This window comes from Drosophila busckii, chromosome 2L (genome assembly GCF_011750605.1).
Source record: "Drosophila busckii strain San Diego stock center, stock number 13000-0081.31 chromosome 2L, ASM1175060v1, whole genome shotgun sequence".
In the NCBI taxonomy this organism is placed as follows: domain Eukaryota; kingdom Metazoa; phylum Arthropoda; class Insecta; order Diptera; family Drosophilidae; genus Drosophila; species Drosophila busckii.
In genome coordinates, this window is record NC_046604.1 from 8,085,820 (window position 1) to 8,101,132 (window position 15,313).

General features: G+C 33.7%; 2 protein-coding genes across 2 annotated transcripts; one reads left to right on the forward strand and one right to left on the reverse strand.

Moving 5' to 3' along the window:
* Positions 1-252: 252 nt before the first annotated feature.
* On the forward strand, positions 253-13,076 carry LOC108594417 (dual oxidase maturation factor 1). Its single transcript, XM_017979586.2, is given in 8 exon segments — positions 253-285; positions 2,391-2,579; positions 4,592-4,649; positions 4,761-4,895; positions 10,464-10,895; positions 12,184-12,299; positions 12,301-12,788; positions 12,862-13,076. Coding segments are annotated over 7 exon segments (1,437 nt in total). The 5' UTR covers positions 253-285; positions 2,391-2,414; the 3' UTR covers positions 12,905-13,076.
* A 1,242-nt stretch (positions 13,077-14,318) lies between these two features.
* LOC108605497 lies at positions 14,319-14,947 on the reverse strand. Its single transcript, XM_017995246.2, has 2 exons — positions 14,887-14,947; positions 14,319-14,831 (listed from the first exon to the last, which is right to left on the reverse strand). The coding sequence occupies exons 1-2, from the start codon at positions 14,899-14,901 to the stop codon at positions 14,343-14,345; spliced, it is 504 nt and encodes a 167-aa protein (XP_017850735.1). The 5' UTR covers positions 14,902-14,947; the 3' UTR covers positions 14,319-14,342.
* Positions 14,948-15,313: the final 366 nt, after the last annotated feature.

The following is a 15,313-nucleotide window of genomic DNA, read 5'->3' on the forward strand; positions in this document are numbered from 1 at the left end:
CATCATTCCAAAAGAAATTTCGTTTTACAAACTGTGAGAACAATTAATTATTACACAAAAAAAAGTGAGCAAAATGAATAATTTCTATAATCAATATTAATCAAGTGAACAATTAATTTTAAATGCTAGTTTAATTGCCTGCATATTATTTAGCAAATTTAAAGCTGCGTCAATATTAAACAACATAGTGTATTTGAATTTGTGTTTTATATGTGTTTATAAAAAAAAAACGATAAAAAATTTTTAACAAAAATAATTAAATAACTTATTTGCTTAACAAGTTTGGTAAGTGTGCTCAATAAAATAATTAGAAAAAAAAAACAAATCATCAAACGAATGTAATCTTCTAAATGATTTTTAATGCTTAAGCCGTTAACTTTGAGTAGCTTTAGGCTATACATGATTAAGATCTTTTGGTTGCGCCGTAGGGCCACTTGACTTTCACATGCCAGAACTGGGAAATACCCCCATTGCGGATACCATGCATAAATAAAATCTCAAAAGATATCCACTTACCGCAACTGCGTGCTCCGCACACGTAATACGTTGCGTATGCGCAATGCTCTTTGTTCGCAATTCAAACAAAAAGCGTGTTGCCGGCTGCTTCTGAAGATACCACAAATACCATTAGCGGTACGAAAAAAACTGACGATGGTTATACGAAGGAAAAATACTTTTAAATTGCAGAAATCTTCTCTAAATAGTCAACGAAATAGATTCATTAAATATATATATATATACATTACAAATCAAGTCGAATAAGATAATAAATTGGTTCTACTTAAACAGTTAATAATTTTATTTAGTCTTTTTTAAGTTGTATTAGTGCACTAACTAACTAACTAGGATCTTACACTGGTCGATGCACTCCAAGCTTTTAAACTATTTTTATTAGTGTTTTTTTTTATTTGAATTCCAATTATGTACAGCTATTTATTTATTTATTAAATTTATATTAGTAGTTGCATTGGATTCATGTTTGCTAATTTAATTACTACAATCTATGGTTGGGCTAAGCTTAGTCTGTTGCTTTTTATTCGGAACAATCAGTTTTTTTCGTTTCTTCACATCCGACTGAAACAAATCGAATCGAGGTCTTGTCATTAAATCTTTATATACAATTTAAATAGCGTTAACATTACGAGAGACTTTAAACCGGATTTCAAAACAAACTCTTCAAGTTTTTAATCTTTTTCTTGTGGCTAATCAGCTCTAAGACATTATTTTGTTAGCATATAATTTGGTTAGTGTATTTAAAAATTCGCTGCACTTGACTTATTACCATTGTTAATCAATTTTCATAGGCACTTAATTATGACTTTTGCCAACATCTTGCCAGCTTGATTCTTGGTTTGTCGTTATTACTCACCCTCCCCTATCAAGTTTGATTGTTAAATTTGTTGGTCGCTGAATCCGGTTCTAAAGCTTATTTCTGGTTTTTTATTTTCTATAAGCATTGTGTGTGCAGCTGACTAAAGTTCTTTTGTGATAAACTCTATGTTTGTTAATATTTTCATAGAGCTTCAAACATTCTTAGATTTCCGGTAATAGACAAGTTTTCGACCCTACCATATAGCTACCATATGCTCTGTTTATCCAACTAATTTTGTTTGCATCAAGTGCTGCCCGTCACTTGTAGCTGTATCTTTAATTCAAAATCCAATGCTGCTTTGTTTTCATTTTTATTTATTTATTTTTTTTTGCTTTTGTTACATGACAGGTTAATTCGACTGTCAGAAGAGTGCAAATCCATCTGCTACTTGGCAGCTGCCACTGCCAGTTGCCAGCTGGCTGGCATCTGTTTTGTTTAGTTTTTTATTTGGTTTAATGCACATAGCTACACTGAGAAAAAAAAAAACAAGAAAAATGAGAAGTTCTCAAGATGTCAGCTTAAGCTAATCAATGTTTCATATTTGTTAGTCAAATAAGAAGCGCTCTATTGTCTACTAAAAATTTGTTTCGATGCGCAAATAAAAATAAAAAAATAAATAGGTTGTTAAAAAGCGATCAGAAGTGAGCGGAACTCAAAAGGCCGAAGCCTCATTCAAGATTGAACATTCATTAAGCAATATTCAGAATATTAACTTTGGTTGCCCTTGTATATCAAAGAATTTTATTAAATCGATAAATTTGCAAATGAATTTTTCGAGTGTATATTCTACACATAGTTTTGAATATTTCTGACTGTACTTGCGTCAACCCACGATGAGTTTTGTACAGTTTTGGTTCGCAGCTTAATTAAGCTTAGTTTATTTTTTTTTTCCACACGCACATAAAGTATGCAAATCTTTTTAATTGCGGCTTGTTCACATCTAAAAGTTATTGCCAAATCACTGCAGACATTTCAATTAACTGCATATAATAATAATGTTATATTCTTTTCGTTGCAGCCACATCCACAAACTTAAGCCAGCATGAAGGGCTGGTTTGATGCCTTTCGAGACGATGGCGGTCCAACGCTTTATTCATTCTCCAATCGCACACCCGTCACTGGTGATGTCTCCATTGTGGCGGTCTCTGTGCTATTTGCCACGTTCTATGTGGCATTCTTGGTTATATTTCCAGGAGTGAGAAAACAGGTGAGCCTTCAAAAATGCCATTGATTTTACAATTTATAAATAGTTCTTTCAAATATTGTATTATATACTATCTTTTGAAGTATTTACAATTCGCTTAGGTCCCACAATAATGTGGTCTATGAGTTTATTTGGGATTAATTATTTAATACGTGGGTATCACTTTTAACGAGTCCTCACTCCTATTTATATTAGAGATATAGAGCCTCCATTTGTAGTAATGTTTATTTATTATGAATATGTAACAATGTGATTAGTAACAATATTAGCTTATTATTGTTACGTATTATGTTTTGTTTTAATTATTGTATGCGAGTGACTTTGCTATGTTTACTTTGATCAGTATAATCTGTAATTATGCATTAATCATAAAAAAATTAAAGTAAACAAAAAAGTTTTTGAAATTATATATTTTACCAGTATAAAAAATATTGTGTAAAGAATGTTCGTTTTACAATTTTTTGAATAAGAATTCAATAGTTTATTCAAACTCAGATAGCTTTATTTTTAAGTCTTGCTCTTACGATTTATTATTCGTTTTCACTTAAGTTTAGATTTTTGCAAATTACAAGATGCTTGCTCTAAAAATAATTGAAAGCCCTGAATTTCAAAATGAAAAATTAAAACTAAAAGTGCTTTTTGACCTTTTGAGAGTTAAAAGTTAGTCTAAAGTTATATTACTTAAGAACAAATGTGATTATGACTTATATTTTTGAATTTCTTTGTTCTATTTAAAAACTTGCTAGTTATCAGAAAAGTTAGAAAAAGCATTTGAACTTTTAATAACTTAAGCTGCCCCTTGAATAAGCCACAACCACACCCAAGTTGTATTAATCAATGCAGATTATATCATGTCAAGGCCTATTAGAATTGTTAGACCCAACACCAATGTCAAATAAACCAGCAATGCAAGTCGTATATCACTTACGCTTTAATTAACTTAATTATAACGCCTCGATATACATGTGTGAGTTAGATTTTCTCACGATGCAGTGAGCGTCTAATTAACTGACGACTGTAGTAATAAACGTTGGCCCGTTGACAGATTAATCTAATGCATTTGGCCAACCCGTTTTTGGAGGTGCGCCCTTTACACTGGCCACCGACTCGATTAACGTTAGCCAGTTAGCTAGTTAGCCAAGCTAATAGAGAGCGTCATTTAATTATTGAACTTGCGCGCGAGCTTTGCAACTGACTCAACAAACATTGGCAAAGCATAATTTGAATTGACTTGATTTTAAACGTTTAAGCAATGTTTATAGAGAGGTTTGCACATGTGTGTGTGTGTGTGTGTTATGCAATTACAATTACAATCAGACAACACACCAGGCGGTTTAAAGACAATTAAAATAGCATTGGCCTAGCGTCCCATGGAGCTCAAGCATTTAGAAAGGACTTTTAATTAAATATTTTTATTGAAATAATATTTGTTGAATTGTTTTTTGTCTATTTTGCTTAATACTGCCAGCATATTTATTCATATACGATAGCAGCAAATATTAATAATAATATAATAAAGAATTTTTAACAAAATTTTTGGTGTTATTAACCCGTGTCGATAAATTATTAAGCATTTTACATTTAAACATAAAACAAATTTAAAAAAAACTCCGTAAAGTCTTAATTATATTATTTTTATATTTTTCGCTCTCTATCTTTGGACTAGAATTTATAGAATAAGTAAGCATAAATACAAATATATTAGATTAAATATAATTAATAATAATATTAACATGACTAATTAATAAATTGTTCTAATCAGCTCAAACATATTAAATTGCCTTAAGCGTATTAGAAATAATAAGTAATAGATCATTTTTGAGGTTTCAGAATTTTTGTCGCTCTCTATTTTTATACACTTTGATATTTTTAGAATAGAGTTTTATTTTAATGGGCGAAAAATATAAATTTGTTATTTGTACATCTGTAAACAGATCATACATATTTCATTCTTTTAAGCTCACTAGAAAATAATATAAATATTTTAATAACAAACTGCTTTTTACAATTCACAGAAATTCACAACATTCTCAACGGTTACATTGAGTCTTTTTGTGGGCCTAGTCATACTAAGTGAGTAACCATTGACCTTAATTATTTCGTGTAAAACTGATTTGCATATGCCAATTTAACAATCCTATGCATTATTCTTATGATTGTCTTTATCTGTGTTGTTTTTTATAGTCACCCGCTTGGGCTCGGCGTGGCATGTGTCGCATGCAACGATCATTGCACCATACAAAGCATTCTCACGCGAAAAGCTGCCGGCCAAAATCGGCACCCACATTGGCCTAATGCATGTCAATGTAACACTGACGGGTAAGTTGATAAAAAAAAAACAGAACAAACAAACAAAAAACTTTCAACTGCAAAATTTATTAGTATTCTGCATTTGAATTCGTTATGATATTGGAAATTTGCGCACAATAATTGTGAGCAAAGTGAAATATTTATATTCATTATTTAGCAAATGCTGTTCTCACGACATTTTCAACTGTTCGATGTTAATTATTTCAAAGCTTTGTTTTTATACAACTAAAATGACTCATAGCCATACTTTCTACTTTAGTTAGTATATAGTATAAGAATGTATTGAGTATGCAAATGTAAATAGAATGTAAATACTATAAATACCTAAAAAAAATACCACAGCAACTATTATTAGCCTAAAGTCAATGGAAATTTCTGATCAAATTGTCAAATTTAAATATATTTTATTTAACAAAAGCTATTCAACTTTGCCATATAAATACATAACATATATATAAATAAATGCTAAGCATTTTTAGCTGCGCTCGCGAAGTGTCTAGTGTGTTGCTTCAACGTCCAGACAATAGCCCGCCTCTTTGAGAGTTTTGTATCTGCTTTACTGATTATGCTTTGTTGCGAGATTTATTAGGAAAAATAAAAAATATGCCAGACGACTTCTTTGCTTGCCACATGCTGGCGGCACGCTGTGTGTGCCCCTTAACTTGCCGCATTGATTTTGAGCAAAAGATAAACGTGGCTGCCAAAATGTCGCAAGTTGGCAAACAATTGAGCAATTTTCGTTAAAGATTTCGATCGGCTGACGACGAAAAAATTTTAATTAAATTGGTAGTCTAAGCAGACTAATTGATTTGCTACTGCGGTAGCTAGAAAACAAGAGAGCGAGAGAGAAAGAGAGAGAGCTGATTGATTTTAAAATAACTTTTGCAAAACGCAACTGACGTCAGCGGTTGGTTGCTCGCTTTGCTCTACTGCCAAGTGCCAAGTCAAGCTGCATGTCACGATTTTCTATAGACAACAGCAGCAAAAACAACAACAACAATAATAATGTGAAATGCCACTCAACACCTGCGGAAACATTCGCCAAGCGACTGCTGACGCGTTGCCGCTCAAATATGTTTATTCATATATATATAATACATATATAATATTATGTATCTCATATTATTGTCACTCTACTACTTACATATACATCATTGATTATGCACTCAACGTGGCAACATTGCTTCGACTCAAACAAAAATACAAATACACAGAATAGACAGATATATTGTATATAGTCATGAAACAATGAAAAAGTAAAAATGCAGCGCCAATCAAAGAAATGCCCAACAGTCAAAGTAATCCTTGCGCATAAATTGCTGCGCGCTTCAGTAGTACTGCCCCACCATGCCAAACTTGCAGCCTTAAAAATAATTATAACAAAAACTAAAAACCTGCTGACTTGCCGCAAAACGAAGGCTGAAACCTTAAGATAAAGAAAGTAAGACAAAACAAAATCGCACATCTAGACGTAAATAAAAATATTAAAATAAAACTAAAACATTATAGATCTAATACTCAAGCTTTAAGCCTCATAAAATATAATCATAATAATAAAAAGCCAGTTTATACAAACCAATTTAGCTGAAATTGCTTCCATAACGCAACCGGGGATCCTTAAAAGCCATAAAACTCATCTGCCATTGTTCACGTCAGTCAGTTCGCTATGCATTGAAATGAAAAAACGTAAAACAAACTCTCAGCTAATAAGTAGCTGCATGAATTCGGCTCTTATAATAATCGTTATCATATGGTTGACATCTAAATATTCGTGTGTGTGTGTGTGAGCAGGTGTATGATGTGTGGGCGTGTGTCAGTTGTGTGGGCGTTGTTGTCAAAAGGGCAACCAAACTGACAAAGTACTTTTTGCCTTATGCATACGTATACGTTATTTTTGCACTTGACGCAATGTAAGTTTTTGTTTTTTGAATATTTGAATATGATAATTGCGTTTGTCAATTCATGGCAGCAGAATTTTATAGAGCAGTCATGACAACTTAATTGTTGTTTTAGCCCAAAAATATTCAAGTTGAATTGCAAATTTTATGTTTTTTTATTTTCCGCAGCAATGTCAAATCAAAGTGTCGTCACAAATGTCAAATGTTTGATTGCAAGTATTAAAATGATGAGCATACTACTTAAAAAAATTAAAGATAATGGCATTCGCATTTGTCTGCTCATTTTGTAGGCAATCTGCGCTTATTATGACATTTCTTAAGTGCTAAATGTTATTTATGGAAATTGGCAAGCATAAAGCTTTTGTTAACACGCCCACTAAAGCCGCTGCCGCTGTCGCTGCCGCTGCCTTTGGCTTTGTTTGCTCAGACATTCTAAAATATTTTTTAAATACACGCGACACTTGAGTCTTGTCAAAAGTGATGACATATGCGGAACATTTATTTATTTTTAGGCACTCGCAATAGAGAAGGGGTATTGAAATAAATTGTTGTAGCTTGTGTCGTGTGTCGTGTGCCTCTGTCTATTGTTAAATGATTAATAATTTAGTTTTGCTGCTTCAGTTGTGTGTGGCGTGCCTCAAAAACTGGCTACAAACCGCTTGGCTTGCCACTTTAGCCGGGCACTAAAGTCAACATTAACGAAAAATCAGCATAATCATCACTTAAATTTATGAACAACATAAAAACCGTAAAAATAAATGTTATTTATTTAACATACTGTTGTTATTGTCTATACTTAAGCGCGCGCTACGTCAGCTGAAGTCTCAAGTAGGAAAACATAAATTTTTATTGCTATATATCTCAATCGGTTGCTGTTGTGGTTGTTGCTTATTGTTTTGTAAAGTTGCGAATCGCGGGAAGCACCCAAAATTAATGAGTGCATGTGAAGATTAAAATGCCAATTGGGCTCACCATCAATACTGAGAAACAAGTTCTTAATTTTCGAAAACTGGTCTTGTTTATACCCTTGCTGCAATTAGCGCAAATAAAATGTATATTTTATTAGATTCTATACAAAAAGATTTTACGCTAAACATTCTCTTTTATTGACGACTCTTTCACAACTCGCAGTGACTCTCGCTCTCGCTCTCGCTCTCGTCACTGCCGCCGCCCTTCACAAGCCATTGAAAAAAACATTGCCAATTAGCATTTCTAATGGCCAACCGGTTGAGCTCAGAGACGCCACACGCCACAAATGGGCAACAATCTTTAATGTCACCCATGGCGTATGAGTCATGTGCAATAGTAGAAGTATCCACAATACTAAACTTAATTTGAGCAATGCAATTATCAAACTTATGTTACTCATATAATTTGAAACGATTTTGAGTTAGATCAGCCAAATAAATATTGGTACAGAATTTATCAATTTTTTTTTTGATAAAAATGTGAAAATGTTCATTTAAAATGGGTAAGACTTTTTCCTTTCTACAAAAAAAATATACTTAATGCATATGTATTGGAAATAATTATTGATATAATTCTAGGTCAAATGTTTGATTGCTCTGTTAGTAAAAAAACATTGAACATATAAAATACTAATTTAAAAAAATATCTATAATGCTGGTCAATAGTATTTTAATTAAAAATGTGTCTTGAGACAATTTAAAATTAATATCTGCAAGTTATTGAACCGAACGCTTAGCAAGATCAGTCTCTAATAAATTAAACGCATTTTGATTTATATATTACTTTTAAACTGATTTATTTGACTTCAAATTATTTCAAATTATCTTATTATTTTTATTTATTTTCGCACTTTGATTACTTAATTTTAAAAAGCGGATCTACAATATTTATCAAGATTATACCATCCATGCCAAATATTCAGCTTACAATTTATTAAAAATTGAAAACTTTCAGTACAATTAAAAAATTTTCTACGGTACTTTCAACTGTTTTTCTGTACTTCCTCCATTAATTGACTTATACTCCTCAGCTGCTTGTCATACAAATAAAATAAAATAACCTTTTTATCATTTGATTTTCCATAGCTATCATTTATATTACTTTAATTGCTTTACGCTATTGCTTAACAATTACTTAGACCCACTTATATTTAACTGACGCTCTTCACACCCACTTAGCAAGCCCATTCAACGGTTTATTCGTAAGCCAAAACTTATAGCCATGATTTATGCAATTGCAATTTGCAACCTTCAGAGTTATTAGTGAAGTAATTGTAAAAATCGTTTCCTGTCGCACAAAGGCGGAAATGTTTGTTGCAACTGCAACATTGCTGCATTGCTTGTTTAATTGACGGCCACGCGTCGTATGCGTAATGCCCACGTTGCATTCACATTCACGAATGCGTATTCGCACTTGCAGTTCAATTCATTGTCAATGGCTGGGGCTCGGGCTCGGGCTCGACTCGACGTGGCTCTAACCTTACACAACGGCTATGAGCAAAGTCAACCAAAAGCGAAGTGAGCGGCTCAAAAAGTGCAACAACAGCAACTAGAAAATCGCATAATCAATTGCTGCAGCGCTTGTAAGTGCACTTGTGTGTGTAACTTTGTGTGTGTGTGTGTTTATTTACAAAAAGTGTTTGCGCACATTTGTTAACATTCATCAACAACATTTTCCGGTTTGTGAGTGCAGCACACGCGCCTTTGGCTTCATTTCGAAAATTTATGTGTGCATACTTATTTTATTTATAACTTAAGTTTATGCTTGAGCGAGGGCTGCATTGAAAATTCATTAAGCAGCTAATGCAAATTGCTAGAATATGAATTTATTATAACCCGTTTTTATTTGCCAAACAGCATTGTTTATAAATATAATGAAAATAAACTGCTTATGACAGAGAAAGTGTTAAATAAAGCCAAAAGTCAATTCCAGTCTTCATTAAATATTAAAGCTTTTTAAACTTTATGTATCTCCCCACGTACATTAGTGTTTGAATAATTTTGCCATCACGTGCGTTTCTTAACAAGCTTACCAAAAAATTTTGCATAATTTATAGACAAAATTTTGTTGTTTGTGTGCGTCTTAAGCTTGCACAAAATATTCCGCATTTGTTGATTTTACTTGCATGCAAGCAGCTCTTGATTTAATACCGTTATATAAGTCATGATTAATCCAATGTCTAATTAAATCAGCAAAACTATAACATATAAGGCCTTGTTGTTGGCCTTTCTAAATATTCAAAAGGCTTATTAAAGATTTGCGCACGACCCACGTTCAATTCTCTTGCTCTCTCTCTCTCTCTCTCTCTCTCTCTCTATCTCTCTCGAACTTTGTTGATTTTGCTTTTAATTCTAATAGCAAGCCATTAATCTTAAATTTGTTGCTGTGCTCAGGCTGTGAATAGTAAAAGGGGTCTTCATCATCAACAAGTCAAATGAAATATGCGACTGCTATTGACTTTGCTCTCGCGCTTGTTGCCACAGTGTCTGGCACCGAGTGACAAAATATGCTAAAATATATAAAAATATTAATAGCTGGAGCGACGTTCTCTTGAGAGTTTTTCAATAAAGTAAAAGGCCAGCCAACAAGCAGTTGCCGTTGCCGTTGCTGTTAATAATAATTTAATCGAAAAACAAAAGTTTTGGGTTAATTAATTGTTGAGTTGCTTCACTTGATTAAATTTATAATTAAAGTTTTTTTTTTTTTTCAGCCATACCGATTGGCAACTGGACACCGCCAGATATTGATTATAATGAACGCTTCACCTGGGAGGGCGCCAGCGATATGAGCGCCAACTATCGCCTGGCCCTGGAGCGTGGCCTCCCATTTCCCATACTCACTGTCGCCGAGTACTTCAGTCTGGGTCGCGAGGGCTTCTCCTGGGGCGGACAATATCGTGCCGCCGGCTACTTCGCCAGCATCATGCTCTGGGCCTCGCTGGCCTCGTGGCTGCTCATGAATTTGCTGCTGCTGGCTGTGCCACGCTACGGCGCCTACCTGAAGGCTCTGACCGGCGCATTGCTCGTGTGCACCGCTGTGGGCTATCATTGCCTATTGCCTCAGCGGCCGCTGATCATTTACTTGGAAGGCGGACGTCTAGAGTTTCGCTTTGGCTGGTGCTACTGGCTGGTGCTCGTGGCAGGTGAGTTGCATAACAACCTTAGGCAAATAATTATATGTGCATGCATATTAACAAAAAACCCAAAGCCAAACCAACTGAACTCAAGAAATATCTTTAAATTTTAATAGTTAAAATGCTTGTATTTTGGCATCAATTGCAGCAACATTGTTATTTGGAATATTCTTTTAAATTTCCTAGGAAATGAAAACAAAATTTTAATTTTGTATTTCAAAGTTGTTTTACCACTAAAAAATTATTTAGATAGCATATGTATATTTATTTACTTACAACAGTCGGCGATAAAAAAAGATTACAAAAAATTATTTGAAGTTTTAAATTTAAATGTATTTAAAATTTATGTTTTTGTTTTTAAATTTGATAAGCTTATAGATTGTGAGTGTTAAACAGACTCAACATTCATTGCAGGGATTGGGGAAACCCCAAAAGCCCAATCAGGTCTGGGTTAGTGTTTATTATTAATAGTTAAAAAGGTTCAAATAATATAGAAATATTTACTACAATTTTTAAGAATGAACTGTATACTTTTCATCAAAATAACATCTTTAGTTTACTATTATTCACTAGTATCTAATCTCTAGAATTTGCAGACTTAAATCCAATTGAAGGAGGCAAAGCCTTTGGATATTATTAATTTATTTTTTAAGGAAATATTTATTCACCTTTATTACTTTATTATTTGTTACAAGCACTTAGTATCAGTTTGAGCTATTATACATATTCTAAGCTATTATTAGGCTATTTATTATCCAAATAATAATAATTGCTAATAGTCTAATAATGAATTGGCAGGTCTTGGGGATAAAGACGCAAGACTCTTAGAGAGATTTTATTGGTATTGCAACAAAGAGTTTCTGATTGTATCAGAAGATAAGCCCCCTACCCAATCAAGTGGGAATCACTACCGCTCAAGCTGATTTTTAATTTGAGCTTGATTTTAAATTCTGTGGCCTCCCATAATATTATGAAAACATCATAGAATTTAAATGTTCGTTAAATATGCGCAAGTCTTAAAAAGTTTCTGTAAATTGGTTTTAATCTAGTGTGAGTCAACTTGTTTTCTTTTTATTTTCCTTAAGCGCATTGAACTTTTCTAGTTAAAGTGAGTCTAATGTGGGATATAGATGACAAAGCTATAGATGATCATGAACAGTTGAATAAGAGAGCTGAAAGCGAGAATAGTGAATACATAATCAGAATAGTGAACAACACTTGAATTTAATATAAATAATGATAATGAATATTATTTGTAAAATCCAAATGCTATACTAATCTGATATTATTTTCGTAGGCATACTTTGCTTTATCGCTGGCGTGCTCATCTCCATAATTGATCTGGTCTGGCCGCATACGTTTTCTACGGTGCTGGAAGTCTATTATGGCACGCCCTATGATCGCCATGTCATCTTTGGAGGAATCTAGCGATGTGCGCTATCGCAAGCCACGCAACAGTCGCGGCCTAGAGGATCCCCCTGGACTGGGCTCACGCATTTTGCGACGTCTCAGCTCCAAGGCGCGTGATATGCAGGCCACTGGACTACGTCGTGATAGCCCAGCGGGCGTCTCTAGCGTCTCTGGCGTGGACAACAAAGCCTTTCAGGGCGGTCCGCCAAAGAGTCCTTGGCGACATCCGTTCCGGCGTGCCCAACAGCTGCCGCCTCAACATGCACACGCGCTCACGCATATGCAACAGCAGCCGCACCAGCATCAGCACCAGCACCAGCAACATCAACATCATCATCAGCAGCAGCTGCAATTTGTGGGCGGTGGTCCGGTGGTGACGCATCCGCTGCATCATATGCAACGCACATTGTCGCAGGACTCTGGCTCCAGCATTGGTTCGGCTGCCATGCAAATTTCACCGCTGCATAAGCACACCTTGGCCAGAATGTTGCCGTAAGTATGCAAAAGAATTAAAAGTCGGATTTGCTTTACTTACAATCTTTCATTCATTCATTCATTCATTTAGCAATCCACCCGTTGAGCGTATACGCGATATGGATCACTGGTGATGCCCTCTTGACGTAAATTTTAACTTTAATGGACAAACAACAGCAAAACAAAAAAAACCACAACAAAAAAACGCTACAAAACAATTTGTGATAATTTCTTTAATTTAATTACAAAACATGACAATATTGCATTATATACCTGACATTACTTTAATTCAAACAAAAACAAAAAATTGCTAAATTTAATGCTCTAACTTTAATTAAATTATTTTAATATGTTTAAGACAACTGAGTAAAAAATTGTAATCGAGATGCGTTTTTGTGATTGATGTTCATTTGTGATAAGTAAATATCTGCCAGACGCGACGAATAGTTAAACAAATTGTATCGTAAAATGAATTCCATGCCAGTGTATGTTACAATTAACTTAAGAAATTTAATTTTAAAATTGCTTGTAAGCTAGATGTTCGTTTTAAGATATGACAATGTTTTAAATATATATAGCAACAAATAATGAACAAATTGCGCTTTTTAATAATATTTGAATAGCTGCTCAAACAATTGCAACAACTTATCACTTAATTGCTGAGATTAAATAAATAAGACTTGATAAGTTAAGCACTCGGTGCTTGTGCACCAGAGTTATCTCAACAATAATATTTAATCACAAGCACTTGACACTGCAAATATTAAATAAAAAAAAGGTCAGTAACAATATCATTCAGTGAAAGCTCAAAAACGTATAAATTAATATCAAATTTAGCTTTGCAGCAATCTTAACTACACGAATTCATTTAATTTAACTTATACAAAAATGTTTTTCAAAAAAATGAGTTAAGGCAAAGCAAAAATTATATATGTAGTAGCCTTCGCTCATTAGATCCGATTAGCTGACTAGCTTTCAATATATGCAGGATAATGCAAAATATATAAAGGGGTGATCTAGCTGTGAGTTATCTCTCTGTTGTGCACAGAAAATAGAGGAAATATTTATATTATTAATCACGGCTTGGACAAAAAAGATTCTTATGAATCTAACTAAAGAATTATTTATTATCTGGGACAGCCTTTAAGGTTAGACATCGTTTGAATATAAAATAAATACTTATAAATATCACAAAAAATATTCATTTGCATACTTTGGCTATGGAGCGTTGAATTTATAACAAATAATTTTAGATCCGACGACACAACATTTGTTTGTTGTCCAAAAGTCCAAGCACCAAACTCTAGCTGAAAATCATGTTTAACATTTATTAGTTTTCATTTTTTCTTTTTAATGAATTTTTAGCGATATTTCTGTCACTCCTCATATTTTGTATTTTCTGAACACATATCTTTTGTGAATTTTTTATATTTGAGTAAGTATTTTGTAGTGTTGGTTACGTTTAAGCTTTTATTCATTAAAAAAAAATTCATAATGCTGAATAAACAATGGAATAGGTATTTAAATAACACACAATTTTATCCTCTTTTTCTTCAAGCAAATTTATTCTGATTACATTTCAAGAACACATTGGGTGACTGCAGGCAAAAAATTGTCAAAACTCTGCTCGACCTGCTTGGTGGCATTGGAGAAACAGGCTTCTGTATTTGAGGGCAATAGGCGTATCAATATCAGCGTTTCGCTCAGTTTCCAGGTCAACTTGCAGGTTGTATTAAATAGTTTTGTGAAGCAGATGGGCGAAGTTTTGGAGTCATCGTCGCCTTTGCTGCATGCGCTAATTTTAATGATGTTCTCACATATGTCAATGATTTCCCGGCAGTTGTCCACGATTCTTTGAATCGACTTGGGTATTTCGGTGCCACATTCGTAAATGTCTTCAACATATTTATTGGCAGCATTCAGAACATCATAGACCGCTCTGATAATGCAATTCACACCACGTGCAGTGCTCAAGGCTTTCTTCAAGCAAGATTCCACATTCTTCACCCAGCTATCAAATGTTTGCACACTCTCGTAATCGCTTGCACCGACAGCTGTTGTCTGCCGCATTTAAATTTGTTTATTTATTTATTATTTAAATTATTGCTTAACTTACTTTAGTGCCGAGCATGCAGCTGACTGTAGCAAGCAGCAGCAGCAGCGTTAGACTTATGATTCTCATGTTAGCTTTTGATGATATTTTGGCAGCGTAGCTGTCTTATATAGTAAGCTACTATCTCTAAGTGGGCATATAATTATTTTCTATTGATTGCAAATTTGTATTCTGAATTATTTCATATCGATCATTTGATTACAAATTTATATATTTGAAATCAGCTCTTATCTCTGCAAGCCACAGTGAACTTTTGTGAATAATACATAGAGAATACTTTCTACAAATATATATTGGATCGAAATGCTTATTATTATTTATATCGTATTAAATTAAACTAAAGTGTTGTTCATTATTATTATTCTTCACTCTTGCGACACTCACTTGTCTCACTCCTTCTGTATCTCTGTCTGTTAAGCGGCTGCTACTG